The sequence below is a fragment of the Leptonychotes weddellii genome, chromosome 8 (assembly GCF_054177405.1).
Source record: "Leptonychotes weddellii isolate Sample4059 chromosome 8, ASM5417740v2, whole genome shotgun sequence".
Lineage (NCBI taxonomy): Eukaryota > Metazoa > Chordata > Mammalia > Carnivora > Phocidae > Leptonychotes > Leptonychotes weddellii.
The window spans coordinates 20,200,216-20,227,127 of record NC_138376.1 but is presented as its reverse complement, the minus strand read 5'-3'; the positions used below and the strand labels follow the sequence as shown (position 1 = coordinate 20,227,127).

The window sequence follows — 26,912 nt, the reverse complement described above, 5'->3', positions numbered from 1 at the left end:
GGTAGCAGGAGGGGAAGAATGAAGGGGGGGAAATCGGAGGGGGTCACGAACCATGAGAGACGATGGACTCTGAAAAACAAACTGAGGGTTCTAGAGGGGAGGGGGGGTGGGAGGATGGGTTAGCCTGGTGATGGGTATTGAGGAGGGCACATTCTGCATGGAGCACTGGGTGTTATGCACAAACAATGAATCATGGAACACTTCATCTAAAACTAATGATGTAATGTATGGGGATTAACATAAGAATAAAAAATAAATAAATAAATAAATAAATAGCAAAAAGGCACATGTAAATCCAACTACATCAATAATTATAGATGCAATCTAAAGGCAGAGATTGCCAGACAGGAATTTTTTAAATACAGCTGTATAATATCTATTAAAAAAAAAAAAAAAGAAAGAAAGAAAAGTAGAAAATCACAGAAAATGGTAACCCTATCATTTGAAAATGTGTAATACACTTTTTATTTTCATTTTTTTTTTCACTTATGGCGGGCATTATTTGTCACTGCCTATAACGTTAATTTTAACTGATTGCCTAACATTTTATTGCTGTGGGGGTAAATATACCTGACTTGGCTAACCCTCCTTTAGAATTAAGTCTGTTTTCAATTTTTAACTCTTAAATAGCAGACTGAGACAAGCATCTAAGTTTGTGCTTCAAGTAAAAAGCCCTTGGATGAAAAGGCCAAAAATCAAAAAGGGGGTGAGGTGGGGGAATGTTCTCTTTATTTGCATTCCTCTGACGTAAACATTTTTTTCAGACGTGTAGTTGTTTGCATTGTTTTGTTTTGTTCAGGTCCTTTGTCCAGTTTTCTTCTGCAGGATTTGGGGGTTTTCCCCATTTCCCTTTAATTAGAAACAACCTGTCGTGGGCCTCCCCACCCCTCCCCACACGCCCACTCAGTTCCCTGGGTGTGAAAAGCCGCTTTCCCAGGTGCAATCTCGGCGCGTTGTCACGGACTCCACCCCGGTGTCACAGGCCCCGAAGGGCGCGGAAGAGCGCCGTTTTCGCCACCGCGCGCTCTTGCGCACGCGCAACCCGTGGGTCTCACGGCCCCTCACAAAGGTGGCTCTCGGGGCCGGCCGGAAGTGGACGGACAGCGGCCAGGGCGGGGTAGTGCGTACTACATTTCCCGAAAGGCTGAGGGATGCGAGGCCAGCGGTGGCTCGGTGGAACCGCCGCGGACTACACTTCCCGACGCGACGCGCGAGACGTTTCCAGCGGCGGCTGAGCTAAACGGCTGCGGACTACTCTTCCCGACGCGCCGCGCGAGGCGCCGCCGGCGGCCGGCCGAGGGCGGGCCGACGCGGGAAGCTCCGGACGTGAGGCATGAGCGGCGCCCTCCCCCGGCCCGCGCGCGTCCTGCTACCTCCCCGAGCGAGGGTCGCGCGGCGCGGGGCCTAGCGGCGGGCATCTCGAGCCCTCGGCGTGCGCAGGGGCTGCTGCGGCCGCGCCGGGCGCCGGCGAGGGCGGCGGCCACCATGGAGGTGAGCGGGCCGGAAGACGACCCCTTCCTGTCGCAGCTGCACCAGGTGCAGTGCCCCGTGTGCCAGCAGATGATGCCCGCCGCGCACATCAACTCGCACCTGGACCGCTGTCTGCTGCTCAACCCCGCGGGGCACGCGGAGCCCACGGCCGGGCCGCACCGCGCCGGGGAGCGGGCCAAGGGGCTCTCGCCTCCCAGCGCCAAGAGGCGACGGCTCTCCGAGAGCTCGGCGCTGAAGCAGCCGGCCACCCCGACGGCGGCCGAGAGCAGCGAGGGCGAGGGCGAGGAGGGCGACGACGGCGGCGAGACCGAGAGCCGGGAGAGCTACGACGCGCCGCCCACGCCCAGCGGCGCCCGCCTCATCCCCGACTTCCCCGTGGCCCGCTCCAGCAGTCCCGGGAGGAAGGGCTCGGGAAAGAGGCCGGCGGCCGCGGCCGCGGCGGCGGGCAGCGCGTCTCCGCGGAGCTGGGACGAGGCGGAGGCGCAGGAGGAGGAAGAGGCGGTGGGCGATGGCGACGGGGACGCCGACGCGGACGGCGAGGAAGACCCGGGCCACTGGGATGCGGACGCTGCCGACGCCGCCGCCTTCGGGGCCGGCGGTGGGGGCCGCCCGCACGCCCGGGCGCTGGCGGCGGAGGAGATTCGGCAGATGCTGGAGGGCAAGCCGCTGGCCGACAAGATGCGCCCAGACACGCTGCAGGACTACATCGGGCAGAGCAGAGCCGTGGGGCAGGAGACGCTGCTCCGGTCCCTCCTGGAGACGAACGAAATCCCTTCCCTCATCCTGTGGGGCCCGCCGGGCTGCGGCAAGGTGAGTGCCGCCTTGGCAGGAGGGTTCTGAGTATTGATCTGTACGGGTCGGGCGTGGATCTAACGGTCAGAGAGCCGTGGCGGAGGCCGTCCCCGAAGAATCCGCGCGTCCACCGTGGATGTTGAGACCTGAGGGCAGGGCCTCAGATACCATCTAAGCCGGGGCAGCACCTAGTCCACAGGTGGAGTTAGTGATGGGTGTGAAAAAGACACACCCCGTCAGATTTGTAAGACACGTTTTCCGGTCATTTTCAAAATGAAGATGTCTGAATTCAAAGGTTTACAAAAATATTTGCACTCTTAGATGTGATCTTTGTGTTCCAACGTGTACCCCCACCCTCCCATTAATGACCCAATTCTCAAGGAAATGACATGCTACAAATTGCAGAGGAACGTTTGTATATTCAATTTGTAGGTACGTGGGTTTAGCTTCGGGGCGAAAGATCAAGATTTTTTTTTGTTTCATTTGTGTTTCTCTTCCTTCCCTCTAGCTGTTGGTTTATTTAACAGAATGATGTTTATTTCTCCTTGAGAATATATTTATTTAACAAGACTAATATGAAAACTCTTTTCCCTTTCCAAGTCGTTTTCATCTAGCACTTCTGTAACTATCCTCACTATGCTTTCTACTTTAGGGAAGAAACATCTATGCATTTTGGTGTCCAGTTGTATGTACCTTGTTAGGAATTAGCACATGTCCAGAGGAAGGTGGTTCAGATATTGGGGCTTAGAAAACATATCATTGGAGAACACTTGAGAAACAGTGGCAGAGTTAAGCAAAACAGAGAAGGCTAAGAGGTGTTTAAATATATGATTTTTTTCTATCCACAGGAAGAGAGAGGAAGATGAGCACCCGTGAGTAAAAGGCAAAATTCAGTATCAGAACGTAAAGGGGCCCTCTTAGTTTTGTGATTCACACTCCTTAGTTAGTATACAAGGGCTTTGATGATTTTTCCCAGTTTTCTTTCCGACTTCATCTCCAACTTAGTCACACCTTCCTTTGCTCCAGTTCCCAGAATGCATCTTGCGCATTTTGTGCCTTCTTGTTCACGCTCATACTTTCCCTTTGGCCAGGAATAAATCATATCTATCCCAAATAATTTACCTGGTAGTAGATTTAGTTGCTACCCCATTTAGGAGACTGAGCGAGAGCATTATTAGTAATTGTTCACAAAATTTTTACATAAAGTCATGAGAATGGCTAATCAGCTGTTGGCAGACTAGGTGGCAAGAAAAAACCAGAGGAAAATGAGTAGGGTGAACTAATAGAAGACGCCACACAAGAGATGTGATGGGCTGCTCAGCATAGTGGTTGGTGGTCACAAGCCTAGGCATATGTGGTGTGGGAGCCCATAGGCCGAGATTTGATGAAGAAGCAGCCACAGTATCTTAATGGTACTGTAGAAATTTTAGAAAATAAAATGCACCTTTCCATTCATTCAGGACCAAATTTGTCCCTCTCATTAAACACACTTTTTTTTAATTCTCATTCTTACTGTTAATACTCTTTTGCTAACAATAATGATATTAATAACAGCATATGCACATTTATGGAGCACCTGGTAAATGCCAGGCACTGAGCAGTGGTTTCCTTGGATATCGGCATTGTCTTCTCGTAACTGCTAACATGATCAAAGTGCTATTGTTTAATCTACTTCCAAAGTAGACATTCAGAGGGGGCAGCATGCAGTCATCTTAAATGCTAGGTAGTTGTCATTGGCCTTTCAGTTCAAAGGCTCACTCCTTTTCTAAGCTGCACTGATGAGCCTCCAGTTGTAGAATTGATTGATTCTGTGGTTCTGCACTCCATTTCTACAACTAGTCCTTCAACAGTAATGCTTTCTTGGCTGGAAGAGGTCACAGCTGTCACTCAGGCTCTGCTAAATCAAGACAGCTACTCTTTATGGGGATTCCAAAGATCTTAGAGTCCCCAAAAAAGGAATCAAACAGGGTTAGGTATAAAGGAGAAAAGTCAGGATTAGACTAACGTTTAGCTACTTTCCTGTTTTATTTTTAACATTTTTTTTTAAATTTTTTAAAAATGTGCTGTGGTGGTATTTCGGATTGTATCTGTGCTGCTGAGCATTCTTTAGAGTTCAAGTTGCTTGGTAAATAGTGCTGATGCTGCTTGTGTTGGTGTCCATGGGTGCTTTTCTCTCTGTGTCTGATCAGCTTTCCAAACTCTGTGTGTCATATTTTCTAGACTACTCTGGCTCACATCATAGCCAACAACAGCAAGAAACATAGCATAAGATTTGTGACATTGTCTGCAACAAATGCCAAGACAAATGATGTGCGAGATGTCATAAAACAAGCTCAGAATGAAAAGAGTTTTTTCAAAAGGAAAACCATCCTTTTTATTGATGAGATTCATCGGTTCAATAAATCTCAGCAGGTATATTAACTTCCTTCTACCTTTTGGTCATTGTGAACATTACAGTGAATATAAAGTATGTGAGATTACTTTGAAAAGCATAAACACTATGCAAATGTAAGGACTGTCATTATCATTAATTTTTTGTGTGTAGAGAGGTATAGATTGTTAGCCCATCTCCTTTGAGCCTATTTCCCCACTTTTTCTTAGTGTTTTTTGGTGACAAGAAAATGGTTTTCTCTATCTGATAAATGAAATTATTAGTATGGTCCTGAGCTATAAGCATTTTAACTTGATTTTAAGATCCTTATTTTAATATTTTTAAACTTCTCCCCTATACAGTGTTAGTTTTTTATTTTCAAAATTAAAGAGTGTTTTCTGTGACCTCAGGCTCTCAGCAGGGTGAATATTACAAGAGCTAATCCCCACTACTTATTTAAACGGCTTTCTGAAATAAAAGTAAAAGGACAGTTTATTTATATAAACAAAGCCAAGTCACTTTTGTATCCTTTCTAAGTAAACATTAACTTTTTTCAAGTACACTTTTTTCTTTGATATAGGTGTTAATGCTTTTTAATCAGAGATAGAAATATTTTACAAAACCTTACTAAGCTTTTGTTACTGATCTGAATCTCTCTTTTTTTATTTATTTATTTTTTTATCTGAATCTCTTTTTAAATAGACTCTTCAGAGTTCTGACGGGATGTTATCACTTTCAGTTTCATTAGACCATTGACTCATCTTAGCATTTCTTCCCTGTAAGACAACATCCAGTGGTTACATATTCACCAAGGCATATTTACCAAGTTTGTTAGCAAGAATAACTTATGATTGAGTACTCCAGAGGAAAATTTTAGCATTACTAATGTTTTTGTGTTTTCTTAAACTTAAATAGCTACTGTATTTAAGCTATCTGCCAGTTGGGATAGAAGCCCAGTTGGGATAGAAGATAATTTTCTAAGTAAAAAAATCATTTATGTTGAAACTACGTTAGAATTCTACTTTGAGCTGTTAGTGTGCCAGCAGGTGGCCAGGCTCAGACATTCACAGTCCAAAAGGTGTGTTTTTGGCTTAAAAAGCATGAGTGCTTCCACTCCCAACAGTGCATCCATCTCCAATGAATATAAAGCTGTTGTTCCTGAACTGAAAACTAGGAAAAGGAAGGAATGGGCAACTTACATAGGATTCTGCAGGTTGTTGACTGGAATCAATTTCTTCTGTTTTCTTCCCATGATTAGGACACTTTCCTTCCTCACGTGGAATGTGGGACGATCACTCTGATTGGGGCAACCACGGAAAACCCTTCCTTCCAGGTCAATGCTGCTCTCCTAAGCCGCTGTCGGGTTATTGTTCTTGAGAAGCTTCCCGTAGAGGCAATGGTGACTATCTTAATGCGGGCAATCAACTCACTGGGAATCCACGTCCTAGACTCCAGCCGTCCCACTGACCCTCTGAGCCACAGCAGTAACAGCAGTTCAGAGTAAGTTGACTGTGGGCAGTATCCTGGGGGCACACACCTCTCAGAGAATCCCCTGGCAGAGGGCCAGAAAGGGCTGGACGGCAGTAAGGAGAGGGCGGGGACAGAGAAGAAATGTTGATCTAGTAATGAAAACAAGAACGGAGGAAAGTGCTCAATTGTACCAAATGTATCTCTGCAAACATTTCCTTTTTTTAAGATGGATTTTATAGCCCTCTAAGGGGTACATCTAATTTTTCAAGCTTTAACATTGTTTTGCCCATTATTTCAGTCCTTGGGTGTTTGCTTTTGTGCTTAAGGATTTTGTTTTTTTCCTAACACACTTTTTTTATAAGGCTTGGAAGACTATGGGAAGCCTTACTGATTATTTTCTTTCATGGAATAGGCTTAACCTACAAATCTTTTGAGATTTATATTCAGATTCCAATTTCTTTTTTCCTGCAGTTTATTCCTCTTTTAGAAGTACTAACTACAAATTAATATAAATGTTATCATAACAATTTTTAAATCTTTTTAGAATTATTTTTGCACATTTTAAAAGTCAAGCTCAATTCTATAAAAGTAAAGAAATTTTACCTGAAAATGACACATTAAAAGCTCTCTCTTTCCTTTTGGCAACCTATTTCTGTATCATGAGTACTGTGTGAGTTCATTAATACACAGAGTATATATATAGTGTATAATCAATTAGATTACTTGGGTTAGAGGTTAACTTTATATTCAGATATATTCTTCAGATGTCGTTTATTCATGTGTCAACTGAAATAACACAGTGGAACATAATCTGGTGTGATGAGAGACTAATGCCTGCCTCTTCATGCTGTGGACCCCACAGCTGCTGGTGCCTGCCCTGAGGCCAAGTTCTGGAGCCACTCTTCTATGAGGATTAAAGAACAAGACATAGTTTTAGGTTCAGGGTTTAAGTTTCAAGAGTCTCTCCTTGTGTGTCTGGCCTCTTCCATTTGCCCCTTCTCATCTAGGAGGAATTATGCTGTGCCTCACAAAGCCTTGAAACATGGCCAAGGACCCCCAGGTGCAACAAAGTCACATCAGTTTAGGGTAGAGTTGTGATGGCAGAGCCATCAAAATTATGGCTTAAAAGAAATATGGAACTTGCTGGTATCCGTTAAGTGTATCCATACTTAGGGGCCCTTTGTGTGCTTGGCCCTTGTCGGGGTTAAAAGGGTCTACATACAGCCAGTCCTCACATCTAGTTTAGCTGTCCTGTAAACAGTATTTTCACTACAAAACTCATACAACCAACTGATAAAAATGGAAAGGCAGAGGAATAAATATCCCAACATATTCCTGTGTATTTTATTTCTGGGTACTGGTTATCATAATATATCTACAACTATATATCCTGCATTTTTATTAATCTAGGGTAGTTTTATTGATTTCAGTCATGTCATGATTTCATGGAATTGTTATTCAGGTACCCTCAGGTTTTTTCTCTCCCCAGTCTCTCCCATGCCATAATTACGTGAAATGAGAAGGACAGTGGAAGAATCATGGAGCTCATCTTAAAAAGGGTTTCTGCATTTTAACCGGATCCCCGAATCATTTGCATGCACAGTAAAATTTGAGAGGATCAAGTAAAAGAATTAAGATTTCTCTTATTACTGAGACTGGGAGCCTGATACAAAAGTGAGCCAATGATTCTTAATCTGCTAAAATTGCATTTCAGTCAGAGAAAACCTGCCATGTCCAATAGATGTTTGCTTTTTCCACTATCACTCATTTGGAATTGATCCTAATTATAACTTATTTTTATTCACTTGTTTCCTTTCTAATTCCCACCCCTCCCCTTCCTGGGAGGGCTAAGAGGATAAGAACTTGTCCTCCTTGTTCATATTCCCAGCACAGTGCCTAGTGTATACATGCTTAGTAAATGGTTGGTGAATGAATAAATTCTAACTTTCAATATGAGAAAAATAGTTTAATTTTATTTTTGGGTAGTCCAGCATAAGGGATGATTGCCCCATTGCCCAGGTATCAAGAACCTTTGTCTTTAATACTATTGCCTAAGCAAACAGAATGAAATTAAAGATTATTAAGCTTAATTAATTGATCTACTTGTTAGTAATTCTGACAAGAAAGTTAAGTTGGGAGATGCCATAGGCCACAAAAAGAACTCTTACATTATAAGTGATTTCCTAACAGAAGCATCTGACCACCCCAGTTGCCATGGAGAATTAAAAATGGATATTGTTTTCTTTCAATTTTAGGTAAAATTGTACTTTCACATCTATTGATTGTCTTCAAATGTATACACATTCTTGTGGACATAAATTAGATTTGGTTACACTAATTTAGCTAGAAGGAAAGACTAAACCCCAAATAATTACTTCTCTGGGAAACCATGAGTGCATTTGTAGTCTTGTGTTTTGGTGCCCTAGTTTACAGAGAAATCTAGACTACTTACGGCTGCGCATGAGAGGAGCTGAGCAGGTACTGGTCTGGACACTAGTCAAGCTGATCCTTAATTGTTGGTTTTTCTTGAGGACTTGTGAGTTCTCATCTAGTATGTGTTTGTACATGATGGATTCCCATTCGAGTAAGATAAAAGTGTTCTTTTTAAATTTTTCCTTCTGTATTTTATTTGTTCAGCATTAATTGAAGGCCCCACATATGCTAGGCATTGGCTGAGTGCTGAAAAGCACATTCCTGTGCCTTTACAGAGCTTAGTATATGATAAGGAGATAGGTAAGTAAATGGCTTCCAGGAACATGCTGTGATTGAGTTATGACCAAGGAGTGGTAGAGGATAGAGAAGAGGCATCTAGAATATGTGAAATCGGATCTCTCACCTGGTAGATGAGGGGATGCTGAGTTGAATTTTGAAGGATAAGCAGAATTTAACTAGATGAAATGGAAAGCTCATTTTGGCAAGGGAATATGGCCCCTAAAAGTCAAGGTGGTAATAAATAGTATGTTCCATTCATTATAGCTGAGTGGAAGAGTGGGCGTGAGGAAGTGATGGTCAATGAAGCCAGGGAGGGAGGCAGAGCCAGATTTATGAAAGACCTGTGTTCTAAGATAAGGTAAGTGATGTGGAGAGCTATGGGAAACCATAGATTTTGAGCAAGAGAGTGACATAACAGCTCTACGTTTTAGGAAGATGAGAATAGCATTGGAGAGGGTGGGTTGGAGGGAGTCAAGTTCCATCTTCCCTACCCCTTACCAGGGAGCAGGAAGACCAGTTGGGAAGCTATTGCAGTGGTGCTGAAGACAAATGACAAATGCAGGTGACTTGAACAAAAGCAGGAGCTGCTCTGAGAAGTTGCAAAGTCGGGTTGTGAGCCTAGGTGTGAGGAGGGAGGAAAAAGGATTGTCTAAGATGATTCTCATACCTGGTGACTGGGCAGATAGTTGCACTTTTGACAAGAGGGATTTAAGGAAGAGGAGCAGAGGAGGTGTGGAGTTCAGTTCGGGACTTGTTCAGTTTGTGGGGCCTCTGGATGATTCATATGGAGAGGTTTTCTAGGCAGTTAGGTAAAGAAGTAGGAGGGTAATAGAGATGTTTAAGCCAGAGATTTGGGAGCCGCCAGCACTTCAGAGAACATATAAGGGATGTGTTCCATGTGTTTGAATAGGAGAGCTGAAGAGAGCCAGGAACTAAGGGTATATGTTGAGGTCTTGTCAGCATTTGTTGTGTAGGAAGAGAGACAAAGTTTAGAAAGGTAGGAAAACTGGAAAGATGCTCCACAGAGAAGAGCTTCAGCAAGGAGGAAGTACTCAACGTTATTGAACCATTTAGGATTAGGTTTGGCTGCATGTAACAGGAAAAAAATCAAATTAACTGGCATTAACAAGATAGAATTTTCCTTCTCATGTAGAAGAGTCTGAAGGTAGAGAAGTATATAAAAATGCAGCTGCTAGTCAGTCTCATGGTATCATCAGGGACCCAGACCCTTATCTTTCTGCTCTACCACCTTCAGCACATGGCTTCTACCTCATGCCCCAAGGTGGCTACTAGAGCTCTAGCCATCATATCTGTATTCCAGGCAACAGGAAGGAAGAAGAGCCAAAGAACAGCATCTTCCCCATCCCTAGTCCCCTGTTTACCACCTCACAGCTTTAGTGAGACATCTGCAAAGTTGTACTCTGTACTCAATTGTGATTTGATTGTGAAGAGAAAGTTAGAGGTAAGCTGGTAATTTATGTTGAATTATCCATACCATAGTTCTTTTGGTCTGTTTGGGTATTCAGCAGTTTTCGTGTACTTTACTATAAGCATCTTGGTCACATGGTACAAACCGTGAAGCACGGTGTCTGCACTGGATTAATTTCGGAGACCAGGAAAAAAAAAAATCCATGGTCTGTCATCCAGTGACCTTGTGCTGCTGGCAATAAGAAAGTGAACTAGTGTTTAGTCACTCTGAGAACTTGCTGCTTTGAAGGGTTATAGATTCCAGATAATAAGACACACGCATATTCAAAAACACCCCTAAAGAATCCATTGTTTGTGGGCTAGATAACAGTGCACTTGTTTGTGGGTATGAGGAGAATAGAGCGAGGAGCCAGGATTGCCCTGTTGCTGTCCAACGAGGCAGTTCCAGCAGTTGGTTGGAAGTTAAAACGGCTCTGTCCTGCTGGAGTGAGGGTGCTGCGGCTTGACTCTGAGACTGGGGCTTTTCTCTATAATCACCGGGAGAAGAGAGCCTGCACAGACCGGCTGCAGGCTGGTTTGGTTGGATTTTATTAATTAATATTATTAATATTAATATTATTGCCTGCCTTTCAAAAATAATCTTTTCTAAACGCTGAATGGAGAGAAAGGTAGTGGAACACCAGAATAGAAAGTACTGATCGGAATGAGTTGCAGATTTAGTTAGTTAGAGTGGACTTTAATAGTTCTCCTTAAAAATGGTTTGCTATAAAGAAAAAAAGGTATATAAGAATATGTTACGAAAATGATGACAAAAATAATGGCAACCGGAAAGAAACACCAGTCAATCTCACTGACCTTGCATCTGTTTCCTGTTCCTGCCATCACAAATTATGGGTATCCTCTACTTTCTGAAAGTTCACATTATACCACTTCACATCCATGGAGGAAATCAGAAGAGGATTTTCCCTCTTACCAAAAAAAAAAAAAAAAAGGGCAAAAAGCAAAAACAGCATTCGGCACTTGTGTTTCAGTGAGTCCTCTATAGAGGCAGTGCCCACCCAGCTCCTTCCCCGGGAACCACACTCAACATCTTGAATCGCGCCACCATAGCTTTGGATCATGTCTGTGAGCGTGTGCTTTATCTTAATTTATTTTGTGTATCTGTTAGCAAGATGTGCCCTAAGATCTCAGAAAAGCCTAACAGAGGTCACTTTTTGGGTCTGGGAACACTAAAAAAAATCTCCATTATAAATTAATGGTAATGGCCTTTTCACTTTATGCCATTTTGGCTTGCAAAAGATTTCAAAGGAACCCTCTACTTTCGGATAGTGGGGAAAACCTGTATCATAAACTGGGTGGCTTACAACAATAGACAGTTATTCTCTCACAGTTATGGAGGCTCTTAAGTCTGAAATCTGGCTGTCGGCAGGCCACATTCCCTCTGAAGACTCTAGGATAGAGTCTGTCCTTCCAGCTTCTGGTGGCTCGTGGCATTCGTTGGCTTGTGGCAGGATCACTCCAGTGTCTGCCTTCATCTTCACATGGCTGTCTCTGTGCCTCTGTCTTCTCTTACTGTCTCCTATCAGGACGTTTAGGATTAGGGCTCATACTAAATCAGGATGATCGCATCTTGAAATCCTTAATATGGCTAAATTCACAGATTCAGGGATTAGGATTTAGGTACATCTTTGAGGCCACTATTCATCCCACCATTCTCTACCAGGTGTAGGGTATAATGTAATTGGGAATGTGTGCTGCCATGGAATTAAACACAAACAGGGCATCATCTGTGAAGTTGATGTTCTCTCTTTTTGGAGAAAGTAGTTTTGTTTTGTGTTATATTTAGTCTGGTTATCCTGGAAGCAGCAGAGTTGAGGGCTCTGCTTTGAAGATTTGCAATTTTAGAGAGTATGTTACTGACTAGGCTAATTAGAATGATTCTCTTCGATATAGGTATCTTTACCTCCTTTTATTAGATGAGGAAACTGAGGCACAAAACGGTGTAAGAATGTGTTCAAGATCATCCAGCTTGACGTCAGGAGGGCCGGTTTCTGAGGCATATTTCTAACCATAGGCATACCTCAGACGTAATTTGGGTTTGGTTCTAAACCACTGCAATAAAGTGAGTCAAATGAGTTTTTGGTTTTCCAGTGAATATAAAAGTTATGTTTACACTACACTGTAGTGTGTTAAATATACAATAGCATAATGTTTAAAAAATCAACGTGCATACCTTAATTTAAAAATAACTTTACTGCGGGGCGCCTGGGTGGCTCAGTCGGTTAAGAGGCTGCCTTTGGCTCAGGTCATGATCCCAGGGTCCTGGGATCGAGCCCCGCATCGGGCTCCCTGCTCCGCGGGAAGCCTGCTTCTCCCTCTCCCACTCCCCCTACTTGTGTTCCCTCTCTCGCTGTGTCTCTCTCTGTCAAATAAATAAATAAAAAATCTTTAAAAAAAAAAAAAATAACTTTACTGCTAAAAAATGCTATCCATCATTTGAACTTCCAGCAAGTCTTAATCTTTTTTCTGGTGGAGGGTCTTGCCTTGATGTTAGTGGCAGCTGACTGATCAGGGCGGTGGCTGCTGAAGGTTGAGTGGCTGTCGCAAATTTGTTAAAATAAACAACAGTGAAGTTTGCCACATCAGTTGACTGTTCTTTTCACAAACAATTTCTCTGTAGCTTGTGATGCTTTCTGATAGCATTTTACCTACAGTAGAACTTCTTTCAAAATTGGAGTCCATTCTCTCACCCCCTGCCACTGCTTGATCAACTAAGTTATGTCATATTCTAAATCCTCTGTTGTCATTTCAACAGTCTTCACGGTATCTTCACTGGGAGTAGGTGCCATCCCAGGAAACCACTTTCTTTGCTCCTCTGTAAGAAGGAATTCCTCATCCATTCAAGTTTTATCACAAGATTGCAGCATTTCAGTCTCATCTTTAGACTTCACTTCTAAGTCTAGTTCTCGTTATTTCCACCACATCTGTAGTTACTTCCCCCCTTGAAGTCCTGAACCCCTCAAAGTCATCCATAAGGATTGGAATCAGCTTCTCAATGTCCTGACATGAATGTCCTGTTCATGTTGATATTTTGACCTCTTTCCATGAATCACAGATGTTCTTAATGGCATCTGGAATGGTGAATCCTTTCCAGAAGGTTTTCAATTGACTTTGCCCAGTCCATCAGAGGCTCTAGCCTTACAAGATGTTGTATTTCTTAAATAATAAGACTTGAAAGTTGAAATGACTCCTTGGTCCATCAGCCACAGAATGGATGTTGTGTTGGCAGGCATGAAAACAACATTTATCTCTATACATCTCCACCATAACTTCAAGATGACCAGGTGCATTGTCAATGAGCAGGAATATTTTGAAAGGAATCTTTTTTTCTGAGCAGTAGGTCTCCACAGTGGGCTTAAAATATTCAGTAAACCATGTTGTCCACAGATGTGTGGTCATCTAGGCTTTGTTCTTCCATGTATGAAGCAACAGCAGAGTAGATTTAGGATAATTCTTAAGGACCCTGGGATTTTCAGAATAATAAAGGAGGATTGGCTTCAACTTCAGGTCACCAGCTGCATTGGCCCCTACCAGGAGAGTCAGACCACCCTGGCTTTGAAGGCAGGCTTTGGCTTCTCCTCTCTAGCTATGGAAGTCCTAGATGGTATTTTCTTCCAATAGAAGACTGTTTTCTCTACATTGAAAATAATGCCATTTAGTGCAGCCACCTTCATTAGTGACCTTAGCTAGATCTTCTGGATGGTTTGCTGCAGCTTCTACATCAGCACTTGCTGCTTCACCTTATACTTTGATGTCATGGAGAAGGCTTCTTGCCTTAAAGCTCATGAACCAACCTCTGCTAGCTTCAGACTTTCCTTCTGCAGCTTCCTCACTTCTCTCAGCCTTCACAGAATTGAAGAGAGTTTCCTTTGCATTCTTAACTTGGCTGTTTGGTTTAAGACGCCTAGCTTTTGGCCTGTCTTGGTTTTCACCATTCCTTCCTCACTAAGCTTAATCATTTCCAGTTTTTAAACTGAGAGACATGCAACTCTTCTTTTCACTTGAACGTTGAGAGGCCACTATAGGGTTATTAAATGGTCTGATTTCAATATCGTTGTGTCTCAGGGAATAGAGGAACCTGAGGAGGGGGAGAGAGATGGGAACGGTTGGTTGATGAAGCAGTCAGAACACAAATATTTGTCAGTTGATAAAAGTTATCTGTCTTATGTGGGTGTGGTTTGTGGTGCCCCAAAACAATTAGAATAGTACCGTCAAAGATCACTGATCATGGTTCATCATAACAAATAATAATGAAAAGTTTGAAATATTTCAAGGATTAAAAAATGTGACCTAGAGGGGTGCCTGAGTGGCTCAGTCGTTAAACGTCTGCCTTCGGCTCAGGTCATGGTCCCAGGGTCCTGGGATCGAGCCCCACATCAGGCTCTCTGCTCAGCGGGAAGCCTGCTTCTCCCTTTCCCACTCCCCCTGCTTATGTTCCCTCTCTCGCTGTGTCTCTCTCTGTCAAATAAAATCTTTAAAAAAAAAAATATGACCGGGCGCCTGGGTGGCTCAGTCGTTAAGCGTCTGCCTTCGGCTCAGGTCATGATCCCAGGGCCCTGGGATCGAGCCCCGCATCGGGCTCCCTGCTCGGCAGGAAGCCTGCTCTCCCTCTTCCACTCCCCCTGCTTGTGTTCCCTCTCTCGCTGTGTCTCTCTCTATCAAATAAATAAATAAAATCTTTAAAAAAATAAATAAAAAAATATATATGACCTAGAGACACGAAATGAATAAATGCTATTGGAAAAATGGCACCGATAGATTTGCTCAGTGCAGACTTGCCACAGACCTTCAATTTGTAAAAAGATGTAGTGTCTGTGAAGTGCAATAAAATGAAGCAAGGTAAGGGAGATGTGCCTGTACTCAGTTTAGAAGGGATCTAGGTACCAAGTTAAGTGAGTCACTTGCTTTCATTTAGAACCAAGTTAAAATGCTACTGGTGAATATTAACATTTGAATCTTTCTCTGTGTTTCTTCATGTAAGAACAATACTTTTAATTTGTAAAGGATTAGGAACAAAAGATTCCCATCTATAATTTAGCAGTATTGCCTTTTAACCACATCTACGCATCACATTTACCAGGAATACATTTTGAAAATATAGTTGACCCCTGAATAACATGGGTTGGAACTACATGGGTCCACTTATATACATATCTCTTACAGAACAGTACTGTAAATGGATTTTCTCTTATGATTTTCTTGATAACCTTTTCTTTAGCTTATTTTATTGTTAAGATTGTAGCATGTAATGCAGATAACATACAAAATATGTGTTAATTGACTGTCTTTGTTATTGGTAAGATTTTTGTCAACAGTAGGCTATTGGTAGTTACGTTTTAGGGGAGTCAGAAGTTTTACATGAATTTTAGACTGTGTTGAGGGTCATTGCCCCTAACCCCCTCATTGCTGAAGGGTAGCTCTACATGTGCCCAGAGTCTGTCCCTGGAGATTTTAGAATCAGTAAATCTGTGATTAGATTTACACATCTGTATTTTAAGATAGTTCTCTGTAATCTGATGCACATCCCTGGTTGAGGACCACTGTTGAGCAGTTGTTACCCTGACCATGGAATGTTCCTTGTCTTTAGTGAAAGAGATTCACAGAGTATAGTTTTGTAATTTATGGAGAGAGAGTTTAACTGAGCCATACATACTCTTTTGTTCTGCCATGAAATAACAGGTACATTTTCATTTATTTTCACTCCTCTTCCAGCTTAAACAGCTCACCATCTAAAAAGAATTCTCCAAATCCCAGTATCATCCACCACAAAAACAGTGTGCAGAAAGATTCAGGCCCTTGGAAATGAAAAGGAAAGGAAGAAGTTGTCTTTACAGTATGCTTCCCATATTCCTGCTAAGATGAAAGCATTTCTCTTCAGTTAGAGAAACAAGGCTGAATCTTTAATTTCTACATCTGTTAACTGGGAATATGATCTTTTCCAATGCACTTATTTTAACCATTGTTTTCTAAGTTTATGCTTAAATTTTAAAATAATGCCTCTGGACTAGGAGCGCTCTTGCAAGATAATGTGTGCAATAGTTACTGTTTGCTGAGGAGTTTTGCAAATATCAATATAATATTCCTTATTTCATTGTCCTTGGCGTGAGCACTCATGTGCTCCCTCTTCTAAGATCTCAAGGTATCTTAACACATTTTATTACTTTTCAGAACCAAGGTCTTGTAAACTGGCGTTCAAGGTATATTGGAGGATAGATAGAACCTTTTGAACATCCTGTACAGTGTTCTTAATAGCAAAATTCCATTTGGTAAATTGCTTGTGTGACCACTGTGAGTGCCGTCAGCAGTCACCTTTTATTACTTTGAACAGAGTTGCTGACAGATTCATTTGTGTTTAAAAATACTCCTCATTTTGGGCGGGGGTGAAATTTGGAATGTGGATCATATCAAGGGGGAGGGAGAATGGAACAGTGGGAACTTGGGTGAAAGCTCTCAGCTCCGGTTTTATTGTGGCAGCTCTCCCGCTCCCTGTGACTCCAAACCTGATTAAAAAGGTAACAATAGAATAATTCAGACTTTGGTTAAGAATTTAAAAATTGAAGGAAAGATCCTATTTCCCAACCACATAAAATACCCATTGAGAGGCCTATTTACATTGTGCTGTTTATAAATCTGTGGCGCAGTCTGTTAGTTGGCTTCTCTCGTAATTATTAAGGCCTACTCGCTGCCTTTGCATGAAGACCAATGGAAATGAGGCCATAGAGTCAATGCTAGAGTGTATAAGGACACCTGTCTTTTTTCTGTCCCAAAAGCACTTCATGCCACTAAATATATACAGTGGACAAGTCCATAGAAAGGGGATATATACCAAAATACTAACATTAAGGTAGTACAGCAATAGGTGATTTGTACATTTTGTTAAAATAAAAGTAATATTCAGAGTTCTGAGTATTATTTGTTAAGGATGCAAACTATATATAGTATGATCCAAATTTTGTTTTAAAATTAGGTTGTAAGATTGATGGTTACATCATAAAGGAAATTCGACAAATGACCTAGTAGCTATTGTTAATCTTTAGGTGGCGCAGAAAAGGATTTTTTGTTTTGTTTTGTTTTGTTTTTATGTTTTCCCATATGTTATAATTTTTAAAAAATAAACATTTCATTCTGAGATTATGGGGAGAATTGAAATTAGTCCATTTATTGTGCAGATATTGAATGCCTGTTCTCTCCCAGGCACAAGGGATGTAAAAAAGGAATAAAACATAATTCCTATCCTTGAGGCCTCAACATTTAGTGGGGATGGAGAGATGACAAATGTGATCAACAAATGGCCTCACTCCTTGTGATGGCTCAGTCAGTTAGGATTGATTAGGGCTCCTGCTTTACTCCTTTTTTTTCTGCAAATGATCCTGTAGGCTCTTTGTTGCTAGGAAGCTTTCCAAGGAGATGGAAGGCTTGGCTTTTATTAGTTCTGGGGCTGAAATGAGATGTTAAGGCAATTTTGGTTTTCTCTACCCACTTCCACCGCCACATAACACGTGTTTGCACACACATGCACACACTCAGAGATAATGTACTGTAACCTAGCCTCAGGAGTGCCCTTCCCTTTCAGGCACATCGGTTGCTACCGCACCCGCTCTGACGTTAGTCCCCCCTAACACATTTTCTTGAGTATGTATTGTCTGTCATTTTCTTCCAAATCATCTAGAATCTGCTAAACAATATCTGTTGGAGAAATGCTTCCTTGGCTTTAAAAAGTGCCAGTGATATGGGCTTGGTGTATGTTTTGAATATCTATCTGGCCAGGAGGGGAGGAAGATGGGCTTCTGAACTGTAACCATGGTTCCTGGGGCCCAGGCAGCTGTGAGGAGGAGTGTGATGAGAGAGTCATTCATTATCAAGCTAAGACAAAACAGGTGCCTTATGTATAGTGACAGATGAGAAACTGGATGTCTTGGCTTTGGTAAATAAGGGGTGGGATGAGGTAGTCTTTAAGATGTTAGAAACAAGGGGCACCTGGGTGACTTAGTCGATTAAGCCTCTGCCCTCGGCTCAGGTCATGATCTCAGGATCCTGGGATCAAGCCCCGAATCAGGTTCAGTGCTCAGCCAGAAGTCTGTTTCTCCGTCTCCCTCTGCCACGCCCCCCTCACCTTCTTGTACTCACTCTTCCTCTATCTCAAATAAGTAAAATCTTTAAAAAAAAAAAAAAAAGGAACAAATCTATTAGTGAATTGAATGCAAATTAGTGTAATTCAAGCTATTCACTAAAGCAAAGTAGCAGGTAGGTGTATTATGCATAGACCTTCATAGGCTGGGTCCCCTCCTGGACTGGACCCCCACCACCCTGCCTTGGCCCAACCCAGTTGGTGCCTGTGCTTTGTTTTCTAGGTAGCTGATTTGGACAGTCCCATTTGGCTTATTAATTACTAGAGACATTTTCAGCTGAAGGTTGGCAATGACATGGGTGAGCTTTAACTTTGAAAAATTATATTTTGCTTTGCAAATGTGCAGCTAGCAGCTAGACAAGAATTAGTAAGACCCCTCTAAGTAACTAAATATGTGAGATATTTTGTCTGACTAGACTAGAAATAGAAAAGTTTGCTGAATTAGACTTCAGAACCAATCCTAATTAGACCTTCATGAAGGTCCACATTTGGAAATGTGAGGGTAGGTGACTTACCTCAGGTCTTACAGCCAAGTTCCGTCAGAGTCTGATGGATACCCAGGCTAGTGACCTCTCCACTACTCTGTGCAGGCTTTATGTGATTAATACCCTCTTGGAAGCACGCCTCGGGCCAAAATCCCAGAGGTTTGCTTCTAGGCCCTGCTGTGTCCAGAGTAAGTGGGGACTCGGGTTGTTTGTAAAATGAGGGCCTTGAACTGCATGATGCCATCCTGGCCCTTCCCTGTTTGGGAAGTGATCTGAGCATACCTGTCTCGTCAGGATGTACACTGTGTTTGAAGTATGTTTTCTGGATACTATAATGAAGCCCTAGTGTTCCTGTAGTTTTCACTCTTGTAGGATAGAACCAGAGAAGCCATGTATCTTTCCATGTCTCCTTCATGCATGCTTAATGTGTGTGTGCTTATACAGTAAAATAATCTCATGACTCGAGGTCAGGTCAGTTCCCAGTCTTGATAATGCTTAACCATGTTGACAACATGAGTTAGGGAGCAAGAGCCTTGAACCTAAGGTAGCTTTTTAATGACCTTGCTAAGACAGAGCTGTTCTGTAAGAAGTGCTACAGCACAAGAAGTGTCGAACATGAAAGTGATGGTAACTAACCCTGTTTGTGTTGCAGGCCGTCCGTGTTCATAGAGGATAAAGCAGTAGACACTCTGGCTTATCTTAGCGATGGGGATGCCCGAGCTGGATTGAATGGACTACAGCTGGCAGTGCTGGCCAGGTTAAGCTCGAGGAAGATGTTCTGTAAGAAAAGTGGGCAAACCTATTCTCCCAGTAGAGTTCTGATCACTGAAAATGATGTCAAGGAAGGCCTCCAGCAATCTCATATTTTATATGACCGAGCAGGTAAGTAACGGAAAGTGAAAAGAGGGGAACTTTAATAAAATAAGTTGTGTCCACACATTCGCATCCCAGGCTTCTGACTTTCAGCTGAGTTCAAAACATGAACTTGATTCTCAGTTGGATCTCCATATTGGTAATTGAATTAAACCTCCAACTCAGAGCCTGATTTCAAAGACCTAGCTTCCTGACCCATCTTTCTTGTGAGAGGCACAGAGCAGAAGCTATCCTGATAAGAATTGAAAGGAGTTTTCATGTTTAAAACTGCAGGCTTCAAACTCACCTTGTAAGATAGGTAGGTATTTTTTCCATTACTCTCTGGTAGTGCCTTTTAAGATATAAACATTTTTGAAAGCTCCTACATTCACAGTTGACGGTAATCTTCGTGATCACTTACAATGGCAGTAATAACAAGAAGACTTTTACAATAAGTGACTTATTTCTGTTAGTTTAATGAGAATTAAAGGCCATAATTTCTACAGTCCCAACTAAAAATGAAGTTTATGTGGATCTTGATGTGATGTTTTGGGTTGTAATAGCTTTTTTAAAAAATTAATTTTGCTGTGTATACTTACCTGTTTTTGTAGAACTGCATTTACAGATAACAGATTTGAAACAGACTCTTATTAGATCCATGACCTGGCAATATTAAATGTCATAAGCACAGCACAGTTGTAAATTTTTATAAGAGGGATGGGTGATGAAGATTAGCCTATGGTAGATTAGGCTGGACTCTGGGGCTTGAGTGTTTGTGTGATTCTGGATAGAGTATACTGCAGTAACGGGAATAATTTCCACATCTTTCAAAGCTGTGCCAGAACAGGAAGCTGATCATCGAAGAGTCCAGGTATCCAGAGGCAGTACTTTGTCCACAGTATTCCAAAATGCTTTTTGATGATGGAGAATCCTTCTTAACTGGTTAGAGAAGAGGAGTGGGGGAGCTTAAGAGTGACTTTGGGTTCCAGGCACTGCCTCCTGATGAGTTGAACAGAACACTGTGTGACTTTGGGGAAGTGGCAGAAGCTCGTCAGCCTTAGTGTGCCTCGGCTGATTGGGAGCTGGGTGGGTGGAGGGTACTAGTAAGTACTACGGACACATTCGCAAGGACTCCTCAGAGGCATTTAACAAACAGTCCTGGCTCCTTTCTGATCTGAATGTGCTGCTCGGCAGGACCTCTCCTAGCACAGCCCAAAGATCCCAAGTGGCCAGCTATCTGTACTCCTGAATGTCATAGGAATGCTGAAAAGTCTGAAAAGTAAAGCGTTCTGGACATAGAGCTTTGCTTTACTTTTGGCCAAATACAAGAATGGAGGATATGAACAAAATTTTAAATTTTAAAAGGTAAAAATATTCCCACATGCTGGACTCTCCACTGTTTCTGGGGGTTCCGGCAACAGTTGTCTCTTTCCTTTGTACGTGTCCTAAAGGAGACTCTTCATTTTGACTAGATGGACTGGAACTGTTCTTTCACATTTTATCAGACTGTCATTTAAAAATCAAAAGGCTACCATTTAACATAACATTAGTTAATACTGAATATTTGAGTATTTTATATATATTGTCCTTTTTTTTTTAATTCTCAAAATAACCTTAGGAGGTAGTTAGTAATATTATCTCCATTTCACAGATAAAAAGCTTGCCTTAGTTCACAAAGCAAATGGTAAAACTCATTCCCAGCCCCAGGCATAAGACTGGTTCCTAGGACTGGGTCCTGCCCCACTCTTGGTGCTGCCTCCACGCCAGCCCTGGCCTGAAGTCACCAGTTTCCCACCAGAGCATATTCACTCCCACACAGTAACACACACTCACGTGAGTAAACTCACAGACATGCATACGCACACAGTGGATGTTGGACATGTCTAGTCCTAGGGTTTCTGCTTCTCGAGGCTCACATTCCATCCAGGGGAACCATGCACAATGGGGATCACTTTCTCTGTAGCTCTGCACTGCCCCAGGAAGAGCTGGGGACAGTGGAGGCTGCCTGGGGTCAGGCCTTGAGAACCCACAGTTTCTACAAGTCTGACACTTAATGTGACTATGCCCCCCCCCCCCCACTACCCCACTGTAGTGAAGCAGTACAACCATGGATCTGTAGACACTCATAAATACAGTTCAGATCCTAGAGAATTGTTCTCTTCCAAGCTGTGTTCCATAAATAGGGATGATAGAAGCATTGCCCTGGAAACCTGCTAGCTTATACTCCTGGGTCTTTTTATAACTCTGGTGAGACAAAAATCCCCAGTCCCGAGATTTTAATTATTTCTTTCAATGTCATCTAGTATATAGTTACCCACTTGTAGGATCCAGTAACTAGCTCACGTATTTCTGTATCAGAGTGAAGAAATTCCTAAATGAGAGCAGGTTCTCTGCCTTGCATTGAGGTCAGGGTTTTATGTAAATAATGTGAAATTTTAGGTTTAAAAAACGTTATATGATAAAAGCAAAAATGGAAGCTAGCATAGAGTAATATCTAACACTTAAATGTTTCTGCAGTGCTTACTCCATACCAGGCATACATTATTTGAGACTCAGAATCCTAAAAGCCAGCTAGGCTTTAATCCCCATTTTACAAATGAGCTGCCCGAGGCATAGAGAGGACCAGTACCGTGTTCTTGGTCATGTGGCTAAGAAGTTTGGCGCTCACACCCAGGCTACCTGGCTTTAGAGCCCATGCTCTTCACTGTTATTTGCCTCTCAGTGTCGACCTGCAGGAAAGGTATGAGACAGTGAGTAATGTTTGTGTAGGGGAGATTTGTTGCCACCTCCTTATTTACATTTCACAGAAAGTGGAGCAGAAGTGGCTTCTTTCATCTCCCATATATCTACGAGGTGGCCAGGCCTGTGAATGGGGCCAGGACCTTGTGGATTTCACCTAGAACCCTTTCCCAGCCTGTCTCCATGACATTGTGACTTAGCTAGGAAGCCCGGAGATAGATGACAAGTCCATTTGTCTACAGGAATCTGCTGGCTGGACTGAAAACCACTGATCCGCCCTCTTCCTGAACAGGAGGTGCTCAGGCCCCTGCATTCAGCCTCCTGGGTCTTTCCTCCCTGGCAGGCCAGCATCTTGTCCCATGCTGTCTTCAGATGAAGGCCAAGGATGGTCTTACCAGCATGGTCAGCTGCTGGGACTCATTCCTGGGGCCCAAATGCTGTGCAAAGGAGGTCATGGTCTCTCTGTCCACCTTGGTGCTTTCCAGGAAGGACTAATGCGAATAAGAATAACTCCCTTGCTTTCATTCATGAGGAGACTATTCTCTCCTCAAACTTAGGAAAGAGTTTGTGGTCAGAAAATCATGAAATTTCTCTTCTTAAATATGTTTTTTTTAAGCACATTTCACTGATTTGTTTGCATGTGAATCCTGGGTGAAAAGTTGAGGGGAGACCCAAGTGGTGAGGGAGGGGCTACAGAGCTTTCAAGGTGAGAGCTATTAGTTCCTGTGTCAGCCCTCTGGGATCCTGCCACATGGACATCCCCACACCAGATTGAAGTGACCGCAGCCTTCAGATACCAGAAAGGCAGCTGGAAAGGACACTGAGGAACAAATGGGCCGTCCGTAATAGCTGTCCTTGTCACTGACTCTCCGTCCTCATGGCTCCAGCCAGGCCCAGGGACAGTTTTCCTCAAAATGACAGTAGGGGCACATGGAAATGGAACATCAGATCAGTCCCCTCCTCCTCTTGGCTGTGGCAACCCACTGAGGTCCAGGAGAACCAGCTCTCCACATGAGGCTCTCCTTGTCCCCCCACCCCCGGGTCTTTGCTCGGGTTCAGCATGGGCCGCACAGGTGCTCCAGCAGCCTCCTGCTCTGAGGCTGACTAGGTTACTAGATAGGCCCACAGGCCCCACACGGAGCTGCTCCGGTCTCTCCAGCATCCCGCACCCCTGGCATCGCGCCCGCCCGCTGAGCAGCTTGAGGACAGCAGTCAAACCTCACTCTCCCAGGCTTTTCTAGGTCCCTTATTCAGGCTTCCTTAAAATCAACCAGTTGAAACAAACCTATGGCTTAGATGACCCGCCTGTGAGCTCTGTGGATTCCCTCTTCTGCCCGTAATTGAGCACGTCCTTTTTGTGGTATCTAGGAGAAGAGCATTACAACTGCATCTCTGCGCTTCATAAGTCAATGCGGGGCTCAGACCAGAGTGCCTCCCTCTACTGGCTCGCGCGCATGCTTGAAGGAGGAGAGGACCCGCTGTATGTGGCCAGGAGGCTGGTGAGGTTTGCCAGCGAGGACATAGGTGAGTGTTCTGGGAAGGACCAGACCCTGGTGTCCACAGACAGTGGGGTTGCGTGCTTGGGGTGGGGGGGGCAGGAATGCGACCACTTTGGGGCCTAGGAATTTCTTGGTACCATATGGACAGGGAAGGAGAAGAGAAAAAGACAAGCATGAACTCACTGGTTTATTTCTCGGCATTGTGTATGTGCTTTTGAGGGGTTGTATTCCTGAAGTCATCATTATCTGTTTCTTCTTCAGGACTGCTTTTCCTAACATGGGCATTGAAATAAAAGAAATATTTTAAATGCTTTGCAATCACATGTTCAGGTTTTCATTGGACAGCTTTGGAGAGCTTCTGAAATAGAAATGGAAGATTCTGGACACTATATAAAGAAAAACATTAGAAAGACATTTTTTTGGTGTAGTAGATGTTCTGCCTTTAATGTGTCCTTGTGCCTGTCCGCATGGCCTTGGCTCCTCACGTTTGTCATTCATACTCTCGTATTTTTCCTGCTAGGTGTAGTTTTTATCCTGAGGAAACAATTCTTGACACCACTCAGTAAATATTTCTCAAATAAGCTAGTGAGATCAGAGAAGAGTCCGTTTTGCTAAATGGGATTTTTGTGGTCAGTAACGTCTACACGCAGTGGTGATCTCTGGTCGCAGCAGCTCGTGGACAGGTCTGGCTGGGAGTGTGCGTTATGACTTAAACTTTCCTTTGTCTTTCCGTGTGTGTGACAGGTCTCGCAGACCCTTCTGCATTAACACAAGCAGTTGCTGCCTACCAAGGCTGTCATTTTATAGGCATGCCCGAATGTGAGGTAAAGTAATCAGCTCAGTTCCTGCAAATCAGTTTCTTTTTCTTGTGCCATGTCCCTTTGTGGATTTGAACACATGTCCTGCTATCACCTTTAATGTCCGGGCCTGCCGAAGAAGCTGCTTGGCTTTTTAACTCCCATTTTAGAAGCTTAGACTCTAGAGAGAGGGGAGACCTTAGGTATCAACAAGGTCAGGTTTTGAAACTTTTCAGTAGTTGTGGTTTCAGAGGAAGTGCTCAGCCTTTCCTGGGGGCAGAAGTATTCAAAGTGCTGAACAGGAAGTTTCTGTAAATTCACCCACAAACAGAGCAGCTTCATATTTATGTTTTATATGTTGGGGTTTTAAGAAAAAATTCATTTAATAAAAGTTCTTCTGTTTAACAACAACAACAAAAAATTAATCATTGGTCTGGTTCAGCCTCTTGCCTCCTGTAGGAATTTCTTCTCTCCATCACAAGTGGTTATCTTGACTATAGGCATAAAAGGGGGATAACAAAAGCACATTGGGAATCTTTTCAGAATTAAGTAGAGATGTCATAAAATATTCTACAGGACAGAAACTTTCTGGCACCTTCATAATGTTTCCTTTTTGTCCTAGGTGCTTCTGGCCCAGTGTGTAGTCTATTTTGCCAGAGCCCCAAAGTCCATTGAGGTGTACAGCGCCTACAACAACGTCAAAGCATGCCTGCGAAACCACCAGGGGCCCCTGCCCCCCGTCCCGCTGCACCTGAGGAACGCGCCCACCAGGCTGATGAAGGATTTGGGCTACGGCAAGGGCTACAAGTACAACCCCATGTACAGCGAGCCTGTGGATCAGGAATACCTGCCGGAGGAATTGAGAGGAGTCGATTTCTTTAAGCAGAGGCGATGCTGACTCTCGTAGGCTTTGACAGCAGATGGATATGTCTGTTTTTTTAAGGAGAGCAAGAGTAACTGAACTGTGAAGTCGGTTGCCCGGTGGAAGTTAAATGAGACCAACATTTTGTGCCAGAAATGTCAGAGTTCCTTAGGTGGAGGCACACGTACTTCAACTAAATGTGTAACATTGAAATTGTGTTCATTTGCACTCTGTGCAATGGTTATGCTTACGAAAATATCTGGCAGCTTTGTGCAATGAATTAATGTTATAAGGAATTATCTATTTTGTCATAGTATTTAAGTCATAATGTCATTTCAGACTTCAGTTCTGTAGGATTTTTTTCTTTAAAAGATGTATATTCAGGGTAGTTTGAATTGGTAAAAAAATGTAATTGTGATTTAATACTGCATAGTGTTTTGGGTATTTTTTTTATATGCAAAGGTCTTATGAGCCAATAAAACTATTTCAAAGTACTCTTCCGTTCTTTCACATCTTTCCCACGTGGGATCCTAGCTACCAACATCTGTCACCGTCACATGTTGGTAGGTAAATACTGGGAAAGAAAAATGCCCATAGGTGAGAAGGTTGGAAAGCTTAGTGAGAAATCTGGATATTTGTAAAAATCCATTTTAATTTTTAAAGGACTACATAGAGTTTTAAATGGCTTATAGAAGAATCCAGTAGTCTGTTCATTCCTCCAGTTTCTTCTTGCAGGTCCGTGTTTCTAAATGATACACTCCTGTTTTACTTTTGTGATTCCTAAACATAAATACCACACACACACAGCTTTGTTTCCTTTGCAGCTACTGCTAATTCTTTCCAAACTACTTAATAGTATTCCACAAGGATTGTCCCATCCAGTAATCTGTCAGTTCTGTTTTCCTCCCCGCCCCACCCCCCAACACACACACACACAGCTGATGCCCTGGGATGTCCTCTGCCTTTCTCCTACGTGAGGATTCCTGTTTTCTCCATAGTATACTCTGCCATCTTGGTTAATTCCATCATTTCTGTACAACACATGCTTTGCTAGTTTTACCAGGCTGGAGTGACAATGACCTCGCACTCAGCAGGCCTGGTGTGCAAACTCCCCTCCTCAGACTGGATATCTCCCTTGTACCTGCCTCACAGGTCCTGGTTGCAGGGTCCAACACCTGCCTTTTTCTGCTGAGGGGATCCACACGCTTTAGGAGCTTTATGGAACA

At 43.1% G+C, this 26,912-nt stretch overlaps 1 protein-coding gene across 2 annotated transcripts; it reads left to right on the top strand.

Moving 5' to 3' along the window:
* Window positions 1-1,147: 1,147 nt before the first annotated feature.
* WRNIP1 (WRN helicase interacting protein 1) lies at window positions 1,148-26,180 on the top strand. 2 transcript variants are annotated; one of them, XM_006744375.2, is made up of 7 exons: window positions 1,157-2,301; window positions 4,504-4,695; window positions 5,913-6,154; window positions 19,590-19,819; window positions 23,897-24,052; window positions 24,772-24,851; window positions 25,447-26,180. In XM_006744375.2, the coding sequence occupies exons 1-7, from the start codon at window positions 1,486-1,488 to the stop codon at window positions 25,720-25,722; spliced, it is 1,992 nt and encodes a 663-aa protein (XP_006744438.1). In that variant the 5' UTR covers window positions 1,157-1,485; the 3' UTR covers window positions 25,723-26,180. The 2 variants fall into 2 exon arrangements, with proteins under 2 accessions (XP_030896072.1, XP_006744438.1); XM_031040212.2 differs by lacking the exon at window positions 24,772-24,851 and having other exon boundaries at window positions 1,148-2,301.
* Window positions 26,181-26,912: the final 732 nt, after the last annotated feature.